This window comes from Nicotiana tomentosiformis, chromosome 1 (genome assembly GCF_000390325.3).
Source record: "Nicotiana tomentosiformis chromosome 1, ASM39032v3, whole genome shotgun sequence".
In the NCBI taxonomy this organism is placed as follows: domain Eukaryota; kingdom Viridiplantae; phylum Streptophyta; class Magnoliopsida; order Solanales; family Solanaceae; genus Nicotiana; species Nicotiana tomentosiformis.
Genome location: NC_090812.1, coordinates 132,983,532 through 132,998,475, shown reverse-complemented (window position 1 = coordinate 132,998,475; position 14,944 = coordinate 132,983,532). Strand labels below are relative to the sequence as shown.

General features: G+C 40.7%; 2 protein-coding genes across 2 annotated transcripts; both read right to left on the bottom strand.

Annotated features, from left to right (window-relative positions):
* Window positions 1–1,854: 1,854 nt before the first annotated feature.
* On the bottom strand, window positions 1,855–2,520 carry LOC138909979 (uncharacterized). The gene has a single exon (XM_070201198.1). The coding sequence runs from the start codon at window positions 2,518–2,520 to the stop codon at window positions 1,855–1,857; it is 666 nt and encodes a 221-aa protein (XP_070057299.1).
* Window positions 2,521–6,199: 3,679 nt separating this feature from the next.
* On the bottom strand, window positions 6,200–6,607 carry LOC138909972 (uncharacterized). Its single transcript, XM_070201190.1, has one exon. It carries the CDS (start codon window positions 6,605–6,607, stop codon window positions 6,200–6,202), a length of 408 nt encoding a protein of 135 aa, XP_070057291.1.
* Between the last annotated feature and the right edge of the window lie 8,337 nt (window positions 6,608–14,944).

Genomic DNA, 14,944 nt, shown 5'->3' with positions numbered 1-14,944 from the left:
GCTGTCAGAAACAAAATTTTAAAAAAATATGCAATGCATTTGATAAATATAGTTATTTGAAATGTAGTAGTATGCGACTAATTTAGATGAACTGGTGACTGTGACACATTTTAGAGACATTGCGACCTCCTTGCCTTAGAATTTTGAGGGTCCGCCACTTTAAATGTATACTTCTAACAATGCTTTTGGTTGTTCCACATATAACGAAGTTGGCTGAACTTGCGATCTTGCCCCAGTTTTTGATCATGGGGAAAAGGAAGATTTTATTAAGATGTGACTAAACCCACAGGGTTGCCTACGTATCCCCTGTTAAATGGGAATCAGGTCAAGTGTAGTTTAGTTACATCAAGTGAAGACATGTAAACAATCCAAAACATAGTATCTCTTGACTGCATCCGAGTTGATAAGTTTTGGCCAAATCTCTCCGTCCATTTCTGCAAGTATGAGTGCTCATCCTATTAGTACTCGATGAACCATGTAGGGACCTTGCCAGTTTGTTGAGAACTTCCCCTTGGCTTCGTCCTGATGTGGGAAGATCCGCTTTAGTACTAACTGTGCCGATGTGAATTGTCTTGGTCTAACCTTTTTGTTGAAAGCTCTTGCCATTCTATTCTGGTAGATTTGACCGTGACATACCGCATTCATTTTTTTCCATCGATGAGAGCCAGTTGTTCATATCCGCTCTGTACCCATTCTGTGTTGCTGAGCTCAGCTTCTTGTATGTTTCTTAGAGAAGGGATTTCTACTTTGGCAGGGATAATCGCTTCCGTACCATAGACCAGCAGGTAAGGAGTTTCCCCAGTCGATGTGCGAACCGTGGTACGATACCCGAGCAAAGTAAAGGGCAACTTCTCATGCCATTATTTGTAATTGTCTAAAATTTTCCTTAGTATTTTCTTGATGTTTTTGTTGGCGGCTTCTACAGCTCCATTCATCTACGACCTGTATGTTGTGGAATTCTTATGCTTGATCTTGAAAGGTTCACACATGGCCTTCATTAAATCACTGTTGAGATTGGCGGCATTGTCGGTGATGATTGACTCTGGCACTCCAAACCGACAAACAATGCGATCCCGAACAAAATCTGTGATGAACTTCTTGAATGAATGTATGCCCATTTGAAGCAGCGGGTTCGATTGGACCGATGACATCCATGCCCCAAGCGGAGAAAGGCCAGGGTGCACTTGTTGCATTGAGTTCATTGGGTGGCACTCGTATTATATCAACATGTATCTGGCACTGGTGACACTTCTGGACATACTTGATGCAGTCTGTTTCCATAGTCATCCAGAAAAATCCTGCTCTTAGTATTTTCTTGGCAAAGACAAAGCCATTCATGTGCGGTCCGCAGGTTCCGGCATGTATTTCCTCGAGCAATTTGGATGCTTCCTTAGCGTCGACACGCCGTAATAATCCCAGGTCTAAAGTCCTTCTGTACAAAATTCCTCCGCTTTGAAAGAAATGGTTGGCTAACCTTCGGAGTGTGCGTTTCTGAGTATGAGTTGCGTATTGCGGATACTCTCCCTTTGCCAAGTATTCTTTGATGTCGTGGAACCAAGGATTCCCGTCACTTTCTTCTTAAACATGAGCACAATAAGCCGGTTGTTTATGAATTCCTATTCGGATAGGATCGATGAAGTTCTTGTCTGGGTGTTGTATCATGGAAGATAAAGTGGCTAATGCATCTGCGAACTCATTTTGAATCCTCGGAACATGTTTGAACTCTATCTTCGTGAAACTCTTGATCAGCTCTTGTACACAATACATATATGGTAATATTTTGGTGTTCTTGGTAGCCCATTCTCCTAAAACCTGATGCACCTAAAGATCAGAATCTCCAATCACCAGCAACTCCTAAGCATTCATGTCAATGGCCAACCTGAGTCCCAAGATGCAAGCCTCATATTCTGCCATATTGTTAGTACATGGAAACCTGAGTTTTGCAGATACCAAATAGTGTTGGCCAGTCTCTGATACTAAGACAGCTCCGATACCCACTCCTTTGAAGTTTGCAGCTCCGTCGAAGAACATTCTCCAACCATCATATGCTTCAGTGATATCTTCTCCTATGAATGATACTTCTTCGTCGGGGAAATACGTTTTCAATGGTTCGTATTTTCCGTCTACAGGATATTTTGCCAAATGATCTGCCAACGCTTGCCCTTTGACCACCTTATGAGTTACATAGATGATGCCGAATTCACTCAGCAATATCTGCCATTTTGCTAACATTCCCGTAGGCATGGGTTTCTGAATGTTGTACTTCAGCGGATCTATCCTTGATATGAGATATGCGGTGTATGCACAGAAATAATATATTGCATGCTCCTTTCTTCTAGTCTCATCATGTTGTCCCAGAACACAACCACAAGCCCCATCTAGTATGGACAAACAAAGAAGCAAAGGTCTTCCTGGTTCTGGTGGGACCAGAACAGGTGGTTTAGACAAATACTGCTTGATTTTGTCAAAGATTTTCTGACATTCTTCAGTCCATCTTGTTGCAGCATCTTTCTTCAGCATTTTGAAGATCGGTTCACAGATCACGGTTGATTGTGCTATGAAATGGTTGATGTTGTTGAGACGCCCTAAGAAGCTCATCACATCTTTCTTATTCTTCGGTGGTGGCAAGTCCTAGATAGCTTTGATCTTTGACGGGTCCAATTCAATCCCTTTATGACTGACAATGAATCCTAGCAATTTTCTGGCAGGGACTCCGAAGGCATACTTTGCAGGATTCAATTTTAGATTGTACCTTCGAAGCTGATCAAAGAATTTCCTCAAGTCTGCTATATAATCTATGCTTCTTCTGGATTTGATGATGACATCATCCACGTACACCTCTATTTCCCTGTGTATCATGTCATGGAAAATGGTTGTCATGGCTCTCATGTAACTGGCTCCAGTATTCTTCAAACCAAATGGCATCATTTTATAGCAGTATATTCCCCATGGTATGATAAAGGCTTTCTTTTTGGCATCCTCTTCATCCATCGAGATCTGATGATACCCCGCGAAGCAATCCACAAAGGACTGGAGTTCATGCTTGGCACAGTTGTCAATCAGTATGTGTATATTGGGCAATGAGAAATCATCTTTGGGGCTCGCCCTGTTTAAATCTCAGTAATCAACACACACTCTGACTTTCCCATCTTTCTTCGGAACCGGCACAATGTTGGCCAAACAAGTCAGATATTCAACCACTCTAAGAACCTTGGCTTTGATTTGCTTGGTGACCTCCTCTTTTATCTTCAAACTCATATCTGGCTTGAATTTTATGAGCTTCTGTTTTACTGGTGGACACATGGGATTGGTAGGTAGCTTGTGAGCCACTATGGATGTGCTCAAACTAGTCATATCATTGTAGGACCATGCAAAGATATCTGCATACTCTTTTAGGAATCATACATACTCTTCCTTCTCTGATGGTGATAGGTGAATTCTTACACGTGTTTCCTTGCCCATTTTGGAGTCCCCTAAGTTAACTGTCTCAGTCTCGTCCTAATTAAACTTAGGCTTGTTTTCAAAGTTTTCCACTTCTCTAACAATTTTCTTAGGTATTATGTCGTCTTCCAGATCCTCTGAATCATTATCTTTATGTCGTATTGCCTCATTACATATCACAGTCGTAGGTTTATCGGCATAGGCAATAATAATGCTATAGAGAGAAAAAATGTAAAGAATAACAATAAATACTAAAAATAGCAATGCATTAATAAAATTTGAAAAACGTCAACAAGTACGGCTCGATGACTCTAGCAATTATTTCAAAATAAAATACGTTCAAAACAAAATACTGAAAATGTCTTAGATGGTCAAACGATTACTTTAAAATAATTGATGCTAATTGCCAGGCTATCCAGGAACTCGACGGGCCCGGGATGGTGAAACAGTCCAATTCTTGAGAGCAGCTCCTATTTCAACGGTCTGAATGGTAAGGTCTTCCTCCTCCTCCTCCTCAACTATCGCACTGCAATCCATGTCTTCGTCCTCCAGAAATAGCTTCCTTATGCCAGCGAAGGCTTCATCTTCCTCAGACTTCCATATCATGTCAGCTTGATGAAATTTCTGGTGCAAATGTGGTACCCATTGTTCCAGCGGATAATAAGGACCGCGCCATAGTGGCGACCAATCCCGGCGCTCTTTCCAAGTATATTCGTAGCCAAGTCCGAAAGTTGTACCATGATGTTTCGGCTGTACCGGTTTGGTGATCCCTTGGAGGTTCTTGCTGAGACCCTTGCCAGGTTCATACCCTGTCCATAGTAGTATGCTTTCTATCTTGTTGCTCCACCATTTGTCCTTTTCAACTGCATTGACGTACTCAATGCGATGGTATGTTTCTCCACCTAACTTCTTCCTATTCTCGATGACCGGAACAGTCAGATTGGTATAAATCGGATTACTTCTGTCTCCGTGGATGATCACCACCTGGTGGTTCCATTCAAACTTCACGGCCTGATGCAGAGTAGAGGCCACTACCCCAGCGACATATATCAATGGGCTATCCCAACAATAGATTGTAGGTAGCACATATATCCAGCACTTGAAACTCAACATCAAACCAGGTTGGGCCCATCTGTAGGCTGAGGTTGATTTCTTTGATTGTGGCTCTATGAGATCTATCAAACGCCTTTCCATTCATGCTTCTTGCTCGTATCTCGTGCAATCCTTTACCCAATCTCTTCAGAGTGGTCAGTGGACATATATTGAGAATTGAACCCCCATCTATCGGGACCCTGACGATGAATTTATCCTCAAATTGCACTGTGATATGTAGTGCCCTGTTGTGACTTAGTCCTTCTGGTGGCAGCTCGTCTTCATGAAAGGTGATTTTTTGGCTTTCCAGTACCTGCCCGACCATGTTGGCCATTTCCCTACTAGTGATGTTGGTGGGTACATAGGCTTTACTCAGCACCTTCATCAGGGCATTCCTGTGTGTCTCATAGTTTTGTAGCAGTGACAAGATAGATATCTGAGTGGGAGTTTTGTTCAAATAGTCAACCACAGAGTATTCTGTTGCTTGCACTTTTCTCCAAAGGCTGTCAGGTCCAGTTTCAATGATAGGCGGCTTAGATGCAGCTTCCTTGATTGTTCCTCCCAAGTGCTCATGTGTATAAACCTTGCCAGTTCTGGTCAATCCTTGTGCTATACCTGTTTCTCCCATTTTTGCTTTTCCTTTCCTTTTCGCTTCAGCAATATAATCCCATGGTATAGCATCATACTTTTAAGATGGCGTGGGTTCTACCATCACAGTGAAGAGTGTGGTTACCTCAACTTTAAACGGTGCTGGTGTGGTTACCTCGACTTCAAGCGGTGCTTGGGTTTGTACCACAATGGGCGTGAGGGTGACTGGAGATGTTTTAGGATCATCCCCCTCTCGAATGAGTCCAATTGACCCTTCCGGATCCCATACCTCATCGATCTCAATCACATTCACTCCCTCACCTCTGTGATCCGGAAGAGGATTGCTACGAACATTGGGTGCGGCTTTTTCTGCCTGTATGACCTTGGTGTCGATCAATGTCTGAATATTGTCCTTCAAAGTGCGACACTCATCAATGGTATGGCCCTTCATGCCTGAGTGATAGGCACATGTCTTATTTGGGTTAATCCACTGAGAAGAGTTTTCCATTAAAACGGCGGGAATGGGAGTGACATAACCAGCAGCCTTTAGTCCCTCATACAATTGGTCTATGGGTTCAGCGATTGGAGTGTATTGTCTGGATAGTCTACGGTCAAAGTTTGGTCTTGATTTTTGGTAATTTTAGCAGGCGGGTGGTGGTGAGTGATAATATGTGGGTTGGCTGTTATAGGCGTGGTAGGTGGTGGCAAGTTATTGGTATCTGAGGGGTGAGGGCTTGTATGTAGGCGGAGGTGTTTGGTATGTGAGAGGACACTTAGGACCCTGGGCCACCATTACAGCACCCACTTCTTTCTTCTTAGAGATACCTCCTGACTGCAAAGCTTTATTTGTGTCCTGTAGTGCTTCAAAATTTGTCACCATTCCACTCTTAATTCCTTCTTCTATTCTTTCTCCCATCTTGATGATGTCAGAGAATTTATGGGTTTCAATAACCATCAGCCTTTCATAGTATTACGGGTCTTGAGCTCTGACGAAGAACTTATTCATTTGTTCTTCTTCAAGCACTGGCCTTACCTTTGCAGTTTCAGATCTCCACCGAGTAGCATACTCGCGAAAAGTTTATGTTGGTTTCTTCTTGAGATTTTGAATGTAGAAAACATCAGGTGCATTTCCTGTGTTGAACCTTAATCTATCCATGAAATCTGACGCTATGCTCACCCAGTTAACCCACTTCTTCAGGTTCTGATTGATGTACAAAGACAAAGCATCTCCTGTGAGGCTTCTCATGAACAGCTTCATATAGATTTGTTCATATTTGCCCACTCCAACAAGTTTGTCACAATATGTCCTTAGATGTACCTTCGGATCACCAGTTCCATCGAACATTTCGAACTTGGGAGGTTTGTAACCCTCCGGCAGGTCTACATCTGGTTGAATGCACAAGTCCTCATAATTTAACCCTCCAATGCCCTTATTACCTTCGACACTCTGGACTCTGCCAGTGAGCTTCTTGAGTTCTTCCGCCATGTTCTTGATGAGAAGGTCCTTCTCGGTTGATTTCGGTATATATAGGGTTTATTGTGGGTTGTAGGGTAAAGTTTCCACATATGGGATTGCTTTGGTGAACTCCGGGAATCTGGGCATAAGGGTGGTCATTGGTTGATTTTTGGGGATCAGGAGTAGGTTGTGGCGCATTCTGGGGAGTGTGATAAGTGGTGGTTTGAGTCGGATGATGGTGTTGTTGTTGAAGAGTGGGTACTGATGGAGGGTTGTGGTTCTAAGGAGTTGTGGTGTATTGATGTGGTGCAGGAGGATTCGATGGTGGATTTTGGTTCTGCGTGTTTTTGGGTGGTGCCTGGTTTTGGGCATTTGGATTTTGTTGGTTGATATCATGGACGTTTAGGGTGAGGGAAAGATTTACCAAGTTTCGGACCTGCTCAAGTTCTCCTTGTAGCTCCAGGCATAAGACCAATTCGTTCTGTGCCGGAATACATCGTCCATCTGAAGTTTCAACGTTTTCTGCTATAGTAGAATTGTCTTTTCTGATAACGCTCAAATCATCCATTATTCCTTTCCCTTTGCTTCTGCCTTTAAGATCACTTGGTGGAGGAGGAGGTGGAGGACCTCTGGATCTAGTGTGATATGCAGATGATGCCAGTATGCACGAACTAACCTTGGGGAATGGGAATAATCAAAAGAAATAAAAACAAACAAAGGTAACCAAGTCAGTAAGGGATATTTGAAAGAATGCTTGCAGTATTTAAACATGTTCTGTAAAATCATGCAATAATTCGTGTCCTAATTAGGGACCTCATTGTGCCCGAGGTAGGCCTAAGCGACACATAGACTCGGAGAAAATTGATGCCAATATTGCGTCATTTCATTAATGTGAAAACAAGCCAAACTTTTACTAAATCAACAATAATAATGAAGTTACTAATGGCGTTTAACCTTATTACAATCGAAATCTAAACTAAGCTAGTAAATAGTAAAGAACATCATTTGCTAAATCTATTTGGTCCATGAGGGACCTTCTCCATGTTTGGCTCTATTGACTCCGTCAATCAGGTTCCCCAGGTCGTGCATATCCAACAATAGGTAAGCCTTTGCTGGATGCCCTCCTTCATTGTCATCCGTGTTTTGACAATCTGAAAGCCTCTTCCTCATCTTTCCCTCAAACTCCATCAACACTTTCTCCAAATATTCCAATCTCTCGGTGGACTTAGTGGAGATTTCCTTCCATTCATTAATTGCCTCCATGTCCACTTTATGTTGTTCCAGATGTCCAGCTTCAGACTCAAAAACCCTTTTGCGAACCCTTCTATACTTGACCTTTGCCTCGGCAGCATCATCAATGATCCTATTTTCCAAATTGACCCCTGGCTTGACATCTCCCGCTATATCATCTACCAACCATGATAGATAGAAATACACATGACCGGCATGGTACCTCTCTGGCTCGATAGTCTCTCTTTCCACAATGACCTTCTGGTTCCACATATGTTGCACCTCGAACATGAAAGGAATGATGTCCCCTTTGAAATCTGCCTTGTACTGGAGCATGTTGGAAACCCGAGGTATGACCTGTGTTCTTCCTGCTTATCTCATTACCCTTATAGGAGCATAAAGATAAATGCCTCGCAACCCGATCAATACCAAATGAGTAGTATCCCTCGACCTGATGATGAACTCGCTGCTGGGAAACCGCTCAAACATCCAATGTACCTTCTCGTCTGTCAGATTGCTGAAGAAATGTACCCAACTTACAGCACCTCCGGGTTGTGCAAACCTATCTAGGATGAATGTCATTTTCTTTGGGTGATGGTAAGATATGTAGTCATTCAACGGTCGTCGCAGAAGCTCTTGGCGGTATTCTCCCCTCTCAAAGTGTTCCAATAACCAGACTTGCAATAATAGATTACAACCTTCAAAATGTCTGAACCCCTGCTTGCACCAATCTAGAGTGCGGTAGAGGTCAGCTAGGATCATAGGGATGATGGTGTAGGTTTGCCCCTTGATGCCTTCCATTAAAGTTCTTGCAACCCTAGCTAAATGAGTGTGAATCCTTCCCCCTTTCATTGGAAATATCAACAGATCCAAGAAGCAAATGATGAATACATAAACTTGGCGATGCGTCCAACCTAAAGAGGTAATGGCAAGTTCCTCATGATGAAGACGATATGGCTTACTGTGCCCGTAATGCTCATAAAGGAATTCAAATGGGATGTATGACTTCTTCAAATAAAGCAACTCATCATTTTTCTTGAAACCTAGCATTTTTAGAAAACTGAGAGGGGTGTGATTCTCTTGCACTAATAACCCTGGACTATCCCATGGCAGCTTAGCGAAGACTCCTATTTCTTCTAGGAGAGGAGTTATTTCTATGTCACCAAAGCGGAAGATGACCCTTTCCTCATCCCAGAACATGGTAGCGGCCACAATCAATACCCTATTTGGTCGGATGTCTAGCAAGGACGGCGAATTCCCAAGGACCCTTCTCACATGATTCTCATCGCAAGGTGCGAGATTTTTCCACCAATCAAGTAGCAGAGGTGGGATGTTTTAGACCATGCCGAACCTGGGGACTTCGTGCTTCGTTTTCTGTAAGTTAATAAAGTTAGCCCTTCCCCCCTTTAGATTCGAACATTTACACAATAATGATCAACATATTGGCACATTTTCTCCAAGTAATGCACATAACATGGTAGTGTCCATTGGGATTGTGGAAATCCCGTCGGACTTTGGACAAGGCTTATCTTAGCGGGCTATTACGTTAACAACGTCATAACCCATACTAGGTTTAACATGATGCATGTACATTTTATGGTGGAGTAAGGTTTCTAGAATGGTCTAGACTGGTACTCTCAAGTGGACAACTTGAGAGGGAAAGGCACGGGCCCATCAACTGCACCGCTGATCGACTAGTCTACCGCAAATAAGCCTTTCTGATTTAAAAAAGGTAATTCTAGAAGAGTGCGGACACTCATAAAATGCCGCTATGTTGATAATTGGTACGAGTGGAGTATGATGTGGAGCATGCTTTATGTAGAGATAATAACACGTTGCCAAGTATTTGCATGATAAATATTTAAAGGCAGCAAATACGGTAATAAGTTAAAACATGAAAAGCATAAGAAAGAAAGACAAAGGAAGAAGTTAGTTCGTGGAATATATGCGAGAATGTAATAAAGCAAGTAAGGGAGTAGGGATGGGAGAGGCATGATATAGTAGTCAAATAAAGAGCAGTCCTAGCAAATAATGGGGAAGGGATGTGCATGTTCAAACAAATTTAAACAAATAAAGGTGGAGAAGGGAAAGGATGTGCATGTTATAACAATGAAAATAATCCACCTAAGCCAAGTTCATTATGGTAAGAGCCTAAGTATTTCCCCAACAGAGTAGCCATGCTGTTGCGCCCCATTTTTCTCACGAAAGCCGGGCTTCAACGTGTGACAACTCTTTTAAAAGGAGGTATTAAAAGAGAAGAGTCAACACCTAACGATTTTTAAGGTGCGTTAGGGCACCTATTTACGAATAACTCTGTTTGATTAGTCAACACTACCAAAGAACGGGTAAAGGCTCAAATTACCTCAAAGAGAAGGTGTTAGGCACTGTTCGAGGTCCACAACTGTGTGTCCCGGCCGAACTTAAGATTATTTGGATTATAATTAGGCAAGATAAACAAAGAGAGTACGGGTCAAAGAAATTTATTTATAACACAATGCGAAATAAGGATTACAAGGATATAACTATGACAGCCTATATTAAACGGCTAAAAGTATAAAGAAGAGGGGGGGGGTTAAATTTTTTAGCCTGAAGGATCACCCCGTGAAACATAAATAGTACTTCGCAACTCCCTTGAGGTAGGGAATTACTCATATTGTTCAGCGGGCACAGACTATCATCTCCTACTACCCGATTACTATGTTAAAGTTGTTTACTTAAGCACTCTAATTCAATTCTAAGTCGTGCCCTATGCGTGCACTGCCCATCCCGTACCTATGGTCCAGGAGGCCTTGGACCTCTATTTAGGGTGGTTCTAGACTTTACTTAAGCTGCTTAAAATGATAAAACTAGGCGACATACAAAACAAGTTGGACTTCATGTAAGGACAGTTAAGGGCTCAAGTTAGCCTCCACTCTTAAGCAACAAATGCACACAAAACAGGTTTCTACACCGGACAGTTCAGAATTGAGACAGATTGAAGTTATTAAGCCCTATAGATATGGTTTCTATATGATCTGATTTCAAGTGTTCAGGCAGTTTCAAATGTAAGGTGCCACTTTAAACCTATAGACATGATTTCTAAACAGTTGCACAGTTTAAGAACATTCGATACTGCTAAGTTGTTTGCTGAGGTTACAAATTATAAGTTATTAAAACCTATAGACATGATCTCTAAGTGATCTACGTAACAGGGGGGTGAAAACTATTGGAAATACTCAAAATTACTCGTGTTTGATCCTATTGGCATGCTTTTTAAGTGAATGGAAGTATTTTGTAGCTAAGTTCTAATAATTGGCATTTAAAAACTGATTTTGATAACACTTAGTCCCTATAGGCATACTTTCTAGGCGAGCGATAGATCTAGTGAATAAATTAGGAACATATGGACATGATATCTAGATAATGACCAGTAGAACAGAAGCTAGCATGACCCTATCGGCATGATATCTAAAAACATGCTGCAGTTATGCAAATTGAAAGGCAGTTATTGGCATTTATTTCCCATAGGCATGTTGTCTAGCGACACATAGTAGTAGACATGGGAATAAATAGAGTACTTAAGCTTTGATAGTAAACAAGTTGTGTGAGTGTGTGATTTTCTTAATGGCATGATTTCTACCAGTGCACATAGAAATTGAATGGCATATATATAGCAGGTTGGATAACAAGTAGACCATGCGAACCCTATAGGCATGTTTACTACCCTTTCATGCAAACATTAGAGTATACCCATTTCCCGATTTCACTAACACCCCCAATTGTTTATTACAAAATTATTACAGACCCAATGATGAATGTAATTACAACATATTATACAAGCAATAGCAGTAGGCCTATAGTAGGCCCAAAAAAGATACACAGTATTGCCTGGGCCTTCAACAACCGCTTTCTTCACAAATAGCATACCCAGATCCCAACATAGGACTATATTTATCAGCACAGCCTAGAAGCCATAGAGGAACTCAAACCAAACCAAACAACCACAGATTGATCATATGACCCAAATATTGAATGAATCACACATAAATCACTTAAACAACCCAGTTTGCATATTCGGTAGATAGAATGAGGAAAGAACTGAGCGTCAGAGACGCCTAAGGTCTTAGTAGTAAAGAGAGTGGACAAAGAACTCCAAATCCTAGTGTTTCATAGTTCACAAGGGTCTCAAATGGACCCCGAGCAGTGCTTACACTAGGGAGGTCAATAGAGAGAGTCTTAGTGGCCTTGGCTTCCAGCCGGCGAAGAATGATAGATTCAGAATAGTATAGGCAACAAATGAGAGTTAGAGAACAACGGTTAAGGGAGAGAATTTGAAGAGATGCACTCGTATTTTAGAGAGCAGGCATAGCAAAGTTGTCTAAAACACAGAACATACTAGTTAAGAAGGTCAACAAGACTGAGAGGCAGGTTGCTATTATAGGTTTAACACTTAGCAAGAAGTAACATATTGGCAGAAAACACATTGAGATAAAAGAGGAGAGTCAAGTTTCCTGAGATTACAAGATTATCATACAAATATGCATAATACCAAACAAGTTTGAGTAAGGCACTAACTTAAAGGGTTAAAGCCTAAGGGTCCAAATAATGCTGAATATCCTCCACAACACCAGAAAGTAGACATGCCAATTTATCACTAAGACAAACAATCTCAAATATTGTAAGGAAACACAGATTAAGATAGACACTCTAAAGTCTCAAATAATCCCTAAAGGGATATGGAACTAAGTAAGCCAAAGACATGCTGAGTGATACAATAGCAGGGGAGCAAGTTACAGATTATAACACATTGCAGATGTGAGGCAGTTATTGCAGGAATTCAAAGTAGAGTAGGAAAGTAAACTCATGTCAAACAGTAATATAGTAATTCAAGTACCAATACATTAGGCTAAATGAACTTGAGAGAGTCTAAATTATTCAGGTGAAGCATATTCAAATAACATATCTCAAAAACTGGAGATTTTAACTAAAAGGCCAAATGCTAAAGAGGTTCAAATCAGAATGCGAGTGCAATGCTAGTAAAATTTTAAACATAGAGATGGTCTGAGAGCACATTTAGGTCATGAAATTCAGAGGCGTGGATATGCAACATATGAACACTGAAGAATGAAACTGTCAAGCCAAGAGACTTACCAGTTATCAGTTGAATACACAAACAACAAGAAAGAAAAGCAAGAACCCAGATTTTTAGTGCGTCAGAGTTCCCAAGGGCTTCAAATGAACCCTGGGCAGTGCTCGCACCAAGAAAAGTTGAAAACTGAATCTCGGTAGCCTTGGCTTTTAGCCGGCCAAGAATCAAAGTATAAAACAAGAGAATAAGAGAACAATAGAGTAATAGCTTCGATTTTTAGTGAATCCGTGTGATTAAAAGTCTGTTTCAAAGGGGAAAGGGGAGGGGTTTATATAGTTGTAGAAATCAAGCGAACAAACAAGGAAAACAATCAATCAAACATAAATATGGAAAGAAATTACCACATGCTATCAGTAATGGAGCGAGTAAAAAGGAAAAGTATAAAATTTCGAACCCTAATTCGACAGAAATCAAGGAATCGACCAAAGGTTTTAGTGAATCAACTTCATATCGCCTTGACATGAATGTATATAGACGGAATACCGTCTAGATCTTAAAGATTGAAGACTGTTCTCACATGATTCAGGCCTAGTACTTGCCAAAAATAAGCAAGTACTTAGTGATACCAAAAATCGTGTAAGTAACACGAAGATTGAGCATATATGGAAGGAAAATTGTGGAGAGATTCCATATTAGAACTGGAGTTGGGAGATTTAGAAGAGGCGGCTGCTAGGGTTTGAGAGGAGAAGAGAGAACAGATGGAAGGAAACGGGGCGGCGGTCTTTAGGGAAATGAGGATTAGGGTTAGAGGGTTGGGTAATTAAAAAGGGTTAGTTTATTAGGGGTCGTTGATTATTTAAGATCAACGGCCAAGATCGGATAGGGAACAGGCAGGTCAAGTGAACGGGTCTCTGGCCGGGTCAACTTAGAGGGTTATTTGATTGGGCTGCTGAGGTGAATGGGCTAAGTGTTTGGGCCACAATTTGTCCGAAAATTAGCCTAAACATTGTGCCAGTTTTTAAATAGGAGATTAAAAGGGAAATAATTTAATAAAATAGTTAAATAAATATATATAAATGCTATTTATGAAAATTAATACTTTCAAACAATAGTAGAAAATTATAAAAAATTTAAGATATTATTTTGACCTTGAATAAAATGACAAATGCAATAAAAATGTAAATATAGGCTATTATTGCAAAAATGTGCAAATAGCTAAAACAATACTATTGTAATTATATAAAATGAAGTAAAAGTATTTGAAATATGTATTATAGGTGCAAATAATAATTTTAGATAATTACGTCATCACAAAATAATTTGAAGGAGAAATGAATAAATATTGAAGTAATTTAAATGGAAAATTATAGAAAACTCTTGTATAGATTTTTGTAAGCTAAATAATGATGCAAAATGATGTTTTGAAAGGTATATATACTATTTGAGAAAAATATGAGGGCAAAATTGGGTATCAACATCAGGTATAATAGTAAAACCCCAATCTTTCACCGAAATCATCAAAATATGAGTATATCAGAAAAATTATGATTTTTCCAAACTTTCAACAATAGATAAGATATTTCATTATCCGATAGCACGAGAAAAATACATCTTTGTGCCTACATGCCAATATGCATGTCAAGTCATGAATGTCACAACACTGTGTAGCATGAGGAAAAATGCATCTATATGTCTACGTGTCAAGTATGCATGTCAAATGAATGATCTCACGATGATAATCCCAGATACTCACACTCTTAGAGTTCTCAGTCCGCGTGCCTCAAACTCCCACTCATCACACTCAATCACTCAACAATGTATTTTACCTGCATTCACTACTGGTATGTCAGACTCCGGAGGGGCGGATACTGCCCAAGTGTTAATATAAAGCCAATAAGGCATGTTGCGGCGTGTAGCCCGATCCCATAATAATAATAAAGCCAATAAGGCCTGCTACGGCATATATCCCGATCCCATAAAAATAATAAATCCAATAAGGCATGCTGCCCCATCCCATAATAATACTCACAACACTGCCCTCAGGCCAACCTCACTCATCAATCTCTCAA

Coding starts and splice junctions, on each gene's coding strand:
- LOC138909979 (XM_070201198.1), bottom strand. CDS start 2,520: ATGCTGAAGAAAGATGCTGCAACAAGATGGACTGAAGAATGTCAGAAA.
- LOC138909972 (XM_070201190.1), bottom strand. CDS start 6,607: ATGGCGGAAGAACTCAAGAAGCTCACTGGCAGAGTCCAGAGTGTCGAA.